General features: G+C 37.3%; 1 protein-coding gene across 1 annotated transcript; it reads left to right on the top strand.

Annotated features, from left to right (window-relative positions):
* The first annotated feature begins 12,886 nt into the window (after nucleotides 1-12,886).
* Nucleotides 12,887-13,701, top strand: LOC133784586 (F-box protein FBW2-like). Its single transcript, XM_062223881.1, has 2 exons — nucleotides 12,887-13,092; nucleotides 13,200-13,701. The coding sequence occupies exons 1-2, from the start codon at nucleotides 12,887-12,889 to the stop codon at nucleotides 13,699-13,701; spliced, it is 708 nt and encodes a 235-aa protein (XP_062079865.1).
* Nucleotides 13,702-14,287: the final 586 nt, after the last annotated feature.

Here is a 14,287-nt window from a genome sequence, read left to right as displayed (position 1 = left end):
CTGCCCTGTATACCACTTTATAGTCACATTTCCAAGATGTCTGTGTTTGATGTACACAGTACATCTTGAGAGGGGGCTATTACATTTATGTACATTAGTTGTTATTTTACACAAGTCTTGCTTCTTTTTAATTTCCTCTGTATTCAGTTATTTAGTTAGTTTTACTAATTCTGTTTAGTTTTTTATTTCCTCCCTGAAGCCTATATATTACAGGCTTCTCTTTTCATGTAATCAGATTTTTTCATTTTTATCTAATACAAGATTTTCATTTAGCTCTTGTTCCATATTTTTCTCCGCATTACTCATGATCTAATAACTTTAATTAACATTGAACGTACTGTATATTCTTAAAATAAAACATAACATTGGCCAAACTCGAATAGGGCAGAGAGATTAAACGACATGATCATATAATAAATATTATACTTTAATGCATCGAGAATGATGGTCAAACTCATCAAAAGTTGCATTGTCATTAATTCAATATATGCTTATAATTAGGCATGCAGTTCTTTTTCAATTCCAATAAGATAAATTAATTGCAGCAATTGAGTTAATAATGAGAAATTCAAATGAGGATTCAAACCTTTCAAGTAACCAAGAAAATAAATTATTTAAATTCTTGCGACTGTTGAGCTCTTCATGCATCTTACAAGTCTGATACTGAAGTACTATAAATATTAATCCTGGCACACATATGTGATAATCTTCAATTTCATTGTCTCATATTTTATTGATAGTTTTTCTCAATTCTTATATGATATTTCTTCTCAGTAAGAATGGAAGTATTTCACCATCGTTGGGCTGAATTGATACCAGAAGCACTGGTATTAATCTTTACAAAGTTACCATTACGAGACAAACTTCGCTCAGTGTCACTCGTTTGCAAGTCATGGAGGAAAGTTATTGCCGGGCCTGATTGCTGGCATGACATAGATTTTGAAGAAATGGTTGACTTACAAACGACTGTTTGAGAATTTCTCTGGTTTGAAGGTTTTTTTACCTCAACAAGAATCGGAAAAAACTTTGTTTTTAATGGATAATCTGTATTTGACTTGTTTCTTTAATTATCCAATTTGATTATCTTTATTATTATTATTATTATTATTATTATTTTACGTAGTTTGTAGATTTAATTTGTATAATTTGGCTACTCATCTCATGTTAATTCGGCAACACAAAATATAATTGATTTGGTACCTCCCACTAGATTGGAGTAAAATATTTCATGATCATAATAGTATTTGCATAATTGTTTAACTTGGATATTTTGGAATGCATAATTATGATACGAGAATATTTGGATTAGAGACCCTTGATGCACGTTTATTATATATCTGACATTCTCTCAAGAATGTTGCTAAAACTGGAAGCATCAAGTAGAAATTGGAACGAAGTAGATATAGGGTGAGTACTACTAAAGGGTAACACTAGAAGTAGGGTCTGAGGCTCTGCGCTTCTTTAACCGTCGTTATCTAATTCTTGCATCTAATAGAGTTTTAGATATATAATACACGTGTTGTTGCTTACTATCTTCTTCACTTATGAGAACGACACTAATAGTTGTTTCTGACACTTAGAATAAAATACACGACAGGCAATGTAGCTTAACTTACTAGTAGACTAAGATGGTGCACTTAGTCTCACATACATAAATTTAATCACTCTTAAATAAAACACTTTTTTGATTATGACAAAATACAATCAATATTATCAAAGAGTTATCGAAACAATGTTTGAGAGTCCTTTCTTTATAGATGAAGAGTACTGACCAGCTAAGGATGGAGAACTTGCACATTTGATAAGATAAACAGAATAAACGTTCCCTAATTCAGAGATGATCTGATTAGCTGAGAAAATCAATTCTGAAAGAGCAAAAATTAATATATTTTGGACAAATTGATAAAGAACCTAGTGCACGTTTGTGTCCAAGTACATTGTACTATTTTTTCCTGTAATAAAGGAAATTAATGTACAGAATAAAAGAAAGAATAAAATGATTCACAAATTAATTATATTCTTTTATTAAATCAAAATAAAAAGGAATAAAACAAATATTTATTAAATAATTGAAATATCTTATTTTATTTATTTTATTGTCCAGCTGACTGAGATCACACAAGGATATTATCCTTAAGATTTGATCAGGATCTACATAAACCAAATAAAGAAACAAAATTTCTTTTTATGTTCACTTATCCAAAAATAAGATATTTTTATTTAATAAATGAGTGAAAATCATTTTATTAATTAAATATACTTAATAAAAAAAGGTACCTACATTTTATTAGTCATATAATACAATTTATGAATAATAAAATCGCAAATGACACAAATTAGAGAAAATAATTTGATTCATCAGATTTACGAGATCCAAATCTGACTTGTCACTTTTGACATAAATTGACACTTTTTAAAGAGATGCTAATTTACGATTTAACATTAATTTTCTTTTTTCAATTTTTATATGTACTAATTTTATCCAATAAAAAATTAAACATTTAAGAGAAAATGATTTATTTCAATTTTTAACCTAATTGAATGAAATAAATGATTAACAAATGTTATTAGATAAAATATAATTTTTAAATAAATATAAAAAGATTTTTTAAAAATATTATTATTGTAAACCCAAATTTCCTAAAAAGGCTTAGGGCCTTGATTTGGGGCCAAGATGACAAATTATGGAATTATATGATTATGTGATATTTATGTGTATCATTATGTGATTATGTGAGTTATATCACAATATGACTTGATATGCATGCATGTTTAGGTGTATTGAATATGCACGTGGGCCCATTTCTGATTAATTGGGCAATTTTCATAATTTGCATATATGTGGTATGTGTGTGGTACTTCATTATTATTTGGTTATGCTTGGGTTACTCAACACAAGACGATCCTTAGAGGAAAAGTAGTGGGAAAGTCACAACGGGATCCATACTTGACTCGGAGTGAGTCAATGGGTATTTAACACATTACCGGGATATTGGGTAATGAGAATAAATATTTGATGATAAATTAGGAGTTAGTGAGATCAAGGGGAAATTCTAGGAATTTTGACTATTTTACCCCGGGGGGGCATTTTCGAGACCCCGAGCATTAAGATTTGCTTGAGGTTACTTAAGCTTGAAGTAACCTGTCAGAATTATAAAAGAATGTTCAGAACATTCTCTCTCTCTCCCGTTCCATTTTTGACATCCGATCACATTTTCGAAGGAAACTTGAGTTTTAGGACTCGGATTCAAGCAAGGATCGAGACATAGCGATTCTAGGGAATATTAAAAGCTTATTAGTCGGAAGATTTAGTTGGGAAACGACTCAATCAGAAGTAATTCAAGTTTTAAGTTCTAAGTTTTTAAGGACTTGATTGGTATCCTATTAGGATACAATTTTATGATTTTGAATACTTGAAATTGGTGGGACCCATCATAATCTTTGATTGGTAAACTGTTTTTAAAAATTAAATTCAAATCTGTATCCAAAATTTGTTAAGGAAAATTGAAAACGAGAAAAGTTCGTTTTCTCAATTTTGAGAAATTCTTTTCCAAAATTCCACATATTCAGTTTCTGTTATATTTTCAAATTTAATACCAATCACAGATTCAATTTTTTAAAACTAAAAAACAGTTTATTGACATTGAACCAATCACATTTTCAGAAACATGTTTTTAGTCACTAAATTCAGATTTTCATTTCAGAATCCCACTTTTAAAAAATACAGTTTTCTAATCGCGAACCAATCATACCCTAAAGTTTTTAAGCTTTGATTGGATTTTATGTTTTGATGAGTGTTTGAATGAATTGAAGCTTGGGTTTTATTGGTGTTGGATAATTATGATGTTTGGGAACTTTGATTTTGGGATTTGGATATGTTTGGGTAGGTTTAAAGTGGGAAAAATCAAAGGAAATGGCTGGTTTCGTGGCCAAGTCGCGACCTTGTTCTAGCAAGTCACGATTGATTTGAACCAGAAGCCAGGAAGAGGAAGCCTGAGGGGTGCACCGCAACCCAGAAGGGGTCAAGTCGCGGCCCGCACCCAGAGCCCAGGCAAGGGGCTCTCTGACTTGGGGCAAGTCACGACTCACTAGGCCAAGTCATGACCGACTTGTGCATTTTTTCCTAGATTTGGTTTTTAATCGTGGGAACTTAACTCTAAGGGCCTGAGATCGATCCTACTACCCAGTTGAGTAGGATTTGGCGTCCCGGAGGCTTGGGTTGGGTCCGGAAGTATTTATTTACTCTTTTTTTATGAGGTTTTATATTATGGTTGTGGCCAGGTTATCGCTAGAAGCTTGGAAACAGGATCGTGCTTGTGGCTAAAATTATTGGTAACATGTGCTTGGACCAAATGTAAGAAAACTGCACCGAGTATGTGACATGCATGGTTATTGATGAGGCATGTTGAGTGCTCTATATATGGACATTGATTGCATTGTAAATGCATAGCAGCACATGTGATTAGGGCATGACATGAATATTGAATATGGAATTGATCAAAACTTGAGTCTTTGTAAATGTGCATGATCATAATTATGCTAGTGAATGTTGAGTAAGCATGCTAAATGCCTTATATTTGGATATTTGACATATGATATATGTCTGGGTGCATTGCTTACTTGTGAGTGGTACGACTCATTAGTCAGAAACGACACTGGTCGTATGGAATTGACCTATGAGTCAAGAACGACATAAGCGTATTGAATGCATAGCCGAAATGATTAGATCTAATCATTATGAGCATTAAATGCTTGACCGACCCCAAGTTCGATGAAAATAAAAGCGCTTGTCTAGTCTAAAGGCTAGTTACATTGAGCCAGGGCCAAAAGGCTCAAGTGAATGTAATGTCACATGGCTTAGGGTGCGGAGCCCAAGTTCGTGACTCATTAGTCACTTATCTGATTAGGGTGCAGAGCCCAAGTGTGTGACTCATTAGTCACCTACCAAGTGCGTGACTCATTAGTCACTTATCTTATTAGGGTGAATAGCCCAAGTGTGTGACTCATTAGTCACCTACCAAGTTCGTGACCCATTAGTAACTTATCTGATTAGGGTGCAGAGCCCAAGTGTGTGACTCATTAGTCACTTATTCAGAGATAGACTCATTAGTCATCTATCCTGGAAATATATCCTCAGATTGACTTAATAGTCATCCATACTGGAGGGTAGGGCCCGTAATCATTTATTTGGACTTGCTTGCATACATGAGTAGGGCTATTATTTCTAGGCATGCCTATTATGATTCAGTGTTATTACTTGTTCATGAGCATATTGAGTATTCTTGCTGAGTCTCGGCTCACGGGTGCTATGTGGTGTAGGTAAAGGCAAAAGAAAGCTGGACCATCCTTGAGTTGGAGAGCTTAGGTGACGATGTGTACATATGCGGCTGCTCGACCACCACGGCCGATGGTTTAACTCTTTGTAGCTCTCCTTTATATACATACTAGGTAACATGTTCTGGTTCCTCATTAAGAACTTCTAGTGTTACCCTTTAGTATTACTCACCCTATATCTACTTCGTTCCAATTTCTACTTGATGCTTCCAGTTTTAGCAACATTCTTGAGAGAATGTCAGATGCGATAATGAACTGTGCATCAAGGGTCTCTAATCCAAATATTCTCGTATCATAATTATGCATTCCAAAATATCCAAGTTAAACAATTATGCAAATACTATTATGATCATGAAGTATTTTACTCCAATCTAGTGGGAGGTACCAAATCAATTCTATTTTTTGTGTTGTCGAATTAACATGAGATGAGTAGCCAAACTATACAAATTAAATCTACAAACTACATAAAATAATAATAAAGAGAAAATCAAATTGGATATTTAAAGAAACAAGTCAAATACAGATTATATATTATATATAACCAAATATTATATATATAACCATGTCTTTGTGCGACCAGGCAAAGACGTCCTGGTTCCTCTTTAAGAACTCCACCAGTGCTTGTTTTATTGTTGTCTCTAAGTTTTTACCGACTTTCACAACTCTGGTCGGATTTTCCTCATTGAGTTGGACCTCTTCAAGGTCCTCGATGGGGCCTAATTCTTCTTCGAAATCCCCAAAGCGAGGATCTAAGTCTCTATCCTCACTTTGCACAACGCCCTATTTATTGAGATTATCACCTGAGCGGGCTTGAACATTAGTTGCCATTTGCAACTCTTTTCCGGTGGCATCCTTTGATACACCATTTTTTTCCTTAGTGATCGAGGCGTTGTAACATTCTCTCACCTCCCGCTGGTTTCCCAGCACTTATCCTACTCCTGCGTTTGTTGGGAATTTCATGGCGAGGTGCCATACAGAAGTGACAGCTCGAAGGTCAACCAGAATTGGTCTCCCTATCACGACATTGTACGCCGAAGGACAATTAACTACTATAAAAGTAGTGAGTACGTAATGTCCTGTTAGCAAGCACAGTACCTGCTGTGACCGGGAGTCTAATTGACCCCACTGGGGTGAGTCCTTCTCTGAAAAAACCATAAATGGTTTGGTTGCATGGCTCTAGGTCCTTAACGGACAATTTTATCCTTTCCAGCGAGGACTTATATAGGATGTTGATTGAACTACCTGTATCGACCAACACCCTCTTTACCATCATATTTGCGATTTGGACATCCACGACTAGCAGATTGGAGTGTGGGAAACACACATGCTGGGCGTCGTTGTCAGAGAAGGTGATTGATTCCTCCTCAGTTCGAGCCTTTTTTGGTGCACGATCCTCAACACTCATCATCTCAATGTCCTGGTCGTGGCGTAGGGTTTGAGCATATCGTTCCCTCGCTTTTCCACTATTTCCTGCAAGATGTGGGCCTCCGCAGATAGTGAGTAGGGTACTGTAACGACCCACTAATCTAGACTATTTGGACCATTAACGAATCTATACATAAAACTTACAGTTTTGCGGAAATACCATAATTTTATTGAAAATTGTGGAAACAAAGGTTACTTTCATAAAATAAGTAGGATATGGGTACCCGTTGTCTTTAAAACAAAAATAACTTAAAAACTAAAAAGGGTTACATAGAAAATGCGGAAAATACATTTAAAACCATAAAAGCATAAACAAGACTACATCCTCGAATCGAATAACGCTCGGCCCCTTGACTCCATTCACCATCGATACACATCCTCTAAGCGTCACGAATCTTTCCACCTCTAAAGCTTATTTCCTGCACATAAACAGAAAGGAATGAGCCTAATGCCCAGCAAGGAAAATCTAACACATAGTCATACACATAAATTTCATAATAAACGTAAAGACATATCATAACACATAATACACTTATTATAATGGCCATTATTACTTGGGGTCCCATAGACTAAACAAGTCATATGCCCATGGGGTTAGTGGGGTCCTACTAGTTAAGTAGGTCATATGCCCATAACCCATTTGGGGTCTTGTTAGTCATATGGGTCATATGCCCAAGCCTACAAACATATATACATACATATCCATAACATATTTATAACATATTTCATAACATAACACATAAGATAACATAAGCATAAAACATATAGATTCTATCCTATTTTCCTTACCAAAGTTACCGGGATTATGGACTGAGTTGGGACTTTTGGAACACTCCTAAAACCATAAGAAAGAGTGAGTCTAAAGAAAGGAGATGAAATGAAAGAGATGGAAAGACTAAACCATAAAAACATACTTACCAACTTATATGCTTAAGAGCTTGGATTCCCTAACCAAAATAAGAATAAGGTTAGGGGACTGAGTAGAAGGTTTTGAGAAAGGAAATAACATAAAATACAGAAAGGAACTAGAGTTTTGGGTTTACCTCAAAGATTGCAAGATCAATCTAACCTTCACCGAAATACTATAGAACTCACTTCCCAAAGTGTTTGATAAGCTTATGATGTTTAAGCTTATAGTTTTTCCCCAAACCAAGTGTTTACACTCTCACACTCACTTAACACTAGCAGCTTCTGAACTTAGAGCAAATGGTGAATAATGGCTGGGTACTAGGTCCTATTTATAGAGTTTGGGAATGAAAATATCTTGATTTTACTTGAATAAAAATAATGGCTTTTTAGGTGAAAATCATTTGAATAATCGTTCAGCAGAGGCTGAAGACTCGTTCACAAGATGCTGGACTGTTGAAGGAGTTTGAATGGCTGAAAGGAAATGAATTCAAAAGAGTTTGAATCCATGCTGAAGGAGGCGATATATCTCCCCCTGTAGGCGATATATCGCCTGGGCCAGTATGCCCGAGGCGACCGTGCATCGTTTCGTGTTTTCCGTATCTACGTGCTGCGACATATCGCCCCCTATAGCTGCGATATATCGGCATACGCTGAATATTTAAACACGAAATTACACATTTTTAGCTAGGTTTGAATGGAGTAAACAGCCTTGACTAAGCCCTCAACGTACTCAAAGCTGCTGACTGACCCTATAACATTCAAACTTTACTCCTTATTATATTTAATCCTCAAAAATCTTAATCCTTAATTACCATTCAAAACATGTGCTTAAAATCCTATTGGTTGATGTCTAAACCTTATAATATAATAATATAATCCTTAATATCAGTCACTTTAATCAAACCTTAGGTTATACTTAATATTCTTAAACTATAGGTTAAACTTAGAAAATCTATAAGTACTACTATGAGTGTCCAAATAATTCCCGGTCTGAACCAAAAATCCACAGTAACAAAGATAATGCTATAAATACTATCATACTATTATCTATCTTAGCTAAGTAAAGTTCTTGGACTCTACAGGTACCTGCCACGGGAGTTGGCTGTGAAGGTGGCGAGCGCTAGCGTGCAGGCGTCGACTTATTGCCACCTTGAGCCTCTCACTGAGAACCTCCCGCAACTCGTACATATCTTCTTAAGTGTCCCTGTCTTATCAGGAACTCAATCTCGTCCTTCAGCTGGTTACACTCATTGGTGTTGTGCCCATAGTTGTTATGGTAACGACAGAACTTTGTTGAATCTCTCTTGGAGATATCTTTTCTTATAGGTGTGGGTTGTCTGTAGGGCACGCTCGAGCTGGTCGCCTGGAAAACCTCGGCTCGGCTTTCAACAAGGGCAGTGTAATTGGTGAATTTCGGTTCATACCGATTATTTTTGGGACGTTTACTCTCAGAGGCCGAGGTTCGCCATTCGCTCGCTTTCCACCATTTTTTCCGTTGCCGTTGCCTTTGCTGTTTCCATTGGGCTTAGACCCATTGGCGGCTTTGGCGGGTTCTTCTTTGGGCCCTTTGTTCTTTGCTGGTGACATGCCTTCATTGGCAATCGCGTCCTCAAGCTTGATGTACCGGTCAGCCCGATCTAAAAACCCCTGGGTACTTCTAACCCCATGCTTCCTGAGGCTATTCTAGAGGGGAGAATGGCGCCTAACCCCAGCGGTTAGGGCCATCATCTTGCCTTCATTGCCCACAGTCTTGGCTCCTGCTGCGGCTCGCATGAAGCGCTGAACGTAGTCCTTTAAAGGCTCCCCTTCTTTCTGGCGTATCTCGACCAGTTGGTTTGCCTCGGTGGGGTGCACACGACCTGCATAAAACTGTCCGTAAAATTCCTTCACGAACATCTCCCAAGATATTATACTTGCAGGAGGGAACTTAAAGAACCACTCCTGAGCAGCATCAGAAAGGGTCGCTGGGAAAATCCTACAACGAGCATCTTCAGAGACTTTCTGAATGTCCATTTGTATCTCAAATTTGTTCACATGAGATATTGGGTCTCCATACCTGTCAAAATTTGGTAGAGTCGACATCTTGAACTTGCTGGGGGTTTCTGCCACAACAATCCTTTGTACGAAAGGGGTGCCTCTCCTCCGATCGTACTCGATATGCGATGTCCGCCCCTCGACCAGTTATTGCACAGCCTGGTTCAGGGCATCGATTTGAGCCTGAACGGCTTTAGGAATTGCTGGGGCCTCTTGTGCCGAGGGAATGTACTCATCGTGCCTTTCTCGGCGATCATTGAGTACATCCCTCAAGTCATCGTCTCTTCGCCACTGCTCGCTGGCTCCGAGCTGGCTAAAGACGTTGTTTTGTTTGGGCTGCCCCCCAACATTATGTCCTGCTTGTCGGTCTTCTCTAGGTGGGAGGCTTCTGCCTCCACCTCTCTCCTCGTTCCTCCGACCAGCATTCCCTCTGCCAGAGTCGGCCTCATTGTAGCCAAGGCCATCTCTGAATCTTGACTAACTATGGTGGGACTGACTGTCTCCTCTGTTGCCTCCTTGGGCTGGAACTTCCCGAGCGTTAGGGGGAGGCCTACGTTGGTCGGTGGGTCCTCGTGCATTGTCATGCCGTGGGGGGCCCCTGATCGCAGAGCCTATCTCTGAGTTCCTTCTGTTGGCAGAAGGACGCTGCCCCCTGCTCGGTGGATGCAGCTCTTCACCCCCTGGGCGTCTAGGGCTGCGGGGCTGCTGCCCGACCCTATTCTGCCTCGGGCGAAGGGGATTGCCTCGACCAGCCTAGGACGGAGGCTGCATCTCAAGATCCCTAGGCGGGATATCATCCTAAGGCATCGGTGGCTGCTCCGGCCTTTGAGGGCTTGTTGGCTGGAGCAGAGGGCTAGGATTAGGACTTCCTTGAGGTGGCCCACTTGGGGGTTGATCAGGCTACGAGGCAGGCGCAGCCTGATTCCTAGCCAACTGGAGGGCTACTTCAAGGGATGCCATGGCATCCCTCTGACGACGGTCCATCTCTGCCTGTCGTTCGCTCAGCTCTTGGCGCTGGCGCTCTATCTCCCTCTGTTGTGACACCATTAACTCGGCGACACTCTCTTGATTGGCCCTCAGAGCGGCGAATTCATCCTGCAACACCCCCAGTGTTGTTTTCAGGGTCTCAGAGTCCACTTCCTCCTCATCGAACTCCAAATGAGGTTCGTCTTCAGCCACATTTGGGGGAGGAGCCTGGGATGGTGCGGCAGCAGCCTGTCCAGTCTTCTTGGTAGTCTTTGCCATTAGATTTTCTTGGATTCAAAGCTCTCAATGAAAGCACCTGAATGTTGACCCTGATTTTGGTCAACGACACAGAGTCTAGAAAATGACAAGAAAGTAATATAGAGTTTGAGAAATTAATCTAATGGAAAGATAAAGAACACATAAGTTTATAGTGATTCGGCCCCAGTGATTGGTAATGACCTACGTCCACTTGATACTATTATTAATATTGATCTCCCAAGGTGTGATCAAAGAACTAGGGTTCCTGAGTTTCACAGACCTTTGAAGATAAAAGCAATACAACGATGGATAATAGTAGTATGATTCCGAAAGAAAAGGATCCCCCCCTCTTTCCTGAGCTATCTCTTGTGTATTTATAGGCTCAGGAAGAGTTACATGAATTAAGAAATAATATATATCCTTAATGAACGGATCTGCAAGTCATAATGAAGAGATATTCTCGGATATCATTACAACTGTACAAATCTTTACATAAATGAGCGGAATCTACGACCAGACTGGTCGTATATAAAACTTGATCTTTTCATGCGAGAATATGCTGATCGACAGGCGAGCCGTATCTTTGTTACGTGTCCGCCACGTGTCGTAACTTCTTGCCACGTCATCAGCAGCTGATTTATGGATAAACACTACTAACTATTATAATTGAGTAGTTGGTAATTAATGACCAACCATATATAATTTTTTATTTATTTTTTTAATGACAAATTTCTTGGAGTACATAATTTAGATAATAAAAAATTAATTTTTGTAAGTTCTCAATAAATATTACATGAATTATTAATTTTTTTTGTGTTAATTTGCATCTTGTGCATTGGAGCACAATTACAAATATTGGACCAAATATAACATTAATTCATTTTTTGTGCTAAATTTAACACAAAAATTTGACACAAAATTTACATTTTGCATTGGAGATGGTCTAAGGTAGTAAGCTCATTTGTAGGTGTGAAGAGTTTAGTGGAGGGTGTAAGTGTAACCCATTGAGGGAGAGACCAGGCTGTCGAACTTCCAGGTGTTGCAATACAGAGGCATTTCTCCTTGTTCTTGTGCTGTTTGGCTAACCATTGACATGTCTATCTTATCACCATGTTGGTATTGTTCCTTCCAATTACTCTCCAACATCTACATATTCCAACATAGTGCATTGTGAAGCCATTGAGATTGGGATTGCTCCAAAGAGTTTGCTGTTATCCAAATTTAGAGCTATGATCAATTTATTCAATTGCAACCAACAATTGGGAAGGCTTCCAAATAGTAGATTATTGGAAAGACCAAGAATATATAGGTGAGATAAGAAATGATATACTACTCTCGATCTTTGTCACATTTTCATTATGTAATAATATTTTTTTATCAGTGCTCATGATCTAATAACAATAATTAACATTGAACGTACTGTATATTCTTAAAATAAACATAACATTGGCCAAACTCGAATAGGGGCAGAGAGATTAAACGACATGATCATATAATAAATATTATACTTTAATGATGGTCAAACTCATCAAAAGTTGCATTGTCATTAATTCAATATATATTTATAATTAGGCATGCAGTTCTTTTTCAATTCCAATAAGATAAATTAATTGCAGCAATTGAGTTAATAATGAGAAATTATTTCTTGCGACTGTTGAGCTCTTCATGCATCTTACAAGTCTGATACTGAAGTACTATAAATATTATTGAACTATACATATATGTGATAATCTTCAATTAAATTGTCTCATATTTTATTGATCGTTTTTCTCAATTCTTATATGATATTTCTTCTCAGTAAGAATGGAATTGTTGGGCTGAATTGATACCAGAAGCACTGGTATTAATCTTTACAAAGTTACCATTACGAGACAAACTTCGCTCAGTGCCACTCGTTTGCAAGTCATGGAGCAAAGTTATTGTCGAGCCTGATTGCTGGCATGACATAGATTTTGAAGAAATGGATGACTTACTAGATCTTGATGATTCTTATTATGTTTACACGGTTATAGAAGACCTTGATGAGTTCAGAACCGCTGATGTTATCAAGTCAATGCATTTTCCACTGTTACTTGAAATGTTGGTAAGAAAAAATTCAGGCCAAGTTCACTCCCTTTCTTGTGGTGGTTTGCTCAATGCCCAAATATTATCTCTAGTTGCTGACCAGTAAGTATATATAGACATGTCAGTTAATTTATATATGCATATTGGTTTTAAAATTTCATATTGTAAAGTACATGTACATGTATATTTACTTCTGTTATATATTGTAGTGCCCAATCACTTCGGACATTGAAGATGCCAGGGACTAATTTAAGCAAAGATTCAACAATATTTGAAACTGTATTAGCTGTGAGACTCTCCTCATTCTTAGTTCATTTGGATATAAGTAAGTGCTATGGAATAGGAGCCTCAGCTATTAGGGCAATTGGCTATAACTGTAAGAATCTAGCCAGATTAGATATGAACTTTATTATGACTAATAATGGCACTAGTGATGAAGAGGCTTTTGCTGTAGCATCTACAATGCCAAAGCTAAAGCATCTTGAAATTTCCCATTTGACCATTTTTAATGAAGGTGTGCTCAACATCCTCAACAGCTGCACTCAACTTCAATATCTTGACATTTCTGGTTGTAGCTATCTGCAAGGTTGTGAAAGACTGTTTGAGAATTTCTCTGGTTTGAAGGTTTTTTTACCTCAACAAGAATCGGAAAAAACTTTGTTTTTAATGGATAATCTGTATTTGACTTGTTTCTTTAAATATCCAATTTGATTTTCTCTTTATTTTTATTATTATTATTTTTTTACGTAGTTTGTAGATTTAATTTGTATAATTTGGCTGCTCATCTCATGTTAATTCGGCAACACAAAATAGAATTGATTTGGTACCTCCCACTACATTGGAGTAAAATATTTCATGATCATAATAGTATTTGCATAATTGTTTAACTTGGATATTTTGGAATGCATAATTATGATACGAGAATATTTGGATTAGAGACCCTTGATGCACAGTTCATTATCGCATCTGACATTCTCTCAAGAATGTTGCTAAAATTGGAAGCATCAAGTAGATATTGGAACGAGGTAGTTATAGGGTGAGTACTACTAAAGGCAGGGCGGACTCTAATGGTACTATTATGATCACTAAAAAATAGAGAAAAAAAATTCAAATTAGGCCTTATATTTTGGGTTGTTTAACTGGGTTTATTAAAAAAAAATCTGAAAAACATTAAAAAAAAATATTGGGCATTTTTTTTTGGCTACTGCACAGGACCCAAAAAAAAATGCCCAATATTTTTTTTTAATGTTTTTCAGATTTTTTTTTAATAAACCCAGTTAAACAACCCAAAATATAG

Source organism: Humulus lupulus, chromosome 6, assembly GCF_963169125.1.
Source record: "Humulus lupulus chromosome 6, drHumLupu1.1, whole genome shotgun sequence".
In the NCBI taxonomy this organism is placed as follows: Eukaryota; Viridiplantae; Streptophyta; class Magnoliopsida; order Rosales; family Cannabaceae; genus Humulus; species Humulus lupulus.
The sequence above is the reverse complement of the archived record's forward strand: the minus strand, read 5'-3'. Positions and strand labels throughout refer to the sequence as shown.

Bases quoted from the DNA above. Each gene is read 5' to 3' on its own strand.
- LOC133784586 (XM_062223881.1), top strand. From the start codon at position 12,887: ATGGATGACTTACTAGATCTTGATGATTCTTATTATGTTTACACGGTT. The intron at 13,093-13,199 runs GTAAGTATATAT...TATATATTGTAG, and splicing joins TTATCTCTAGTTGCTGACCA to TGCCCAATCACTTCGGACAT.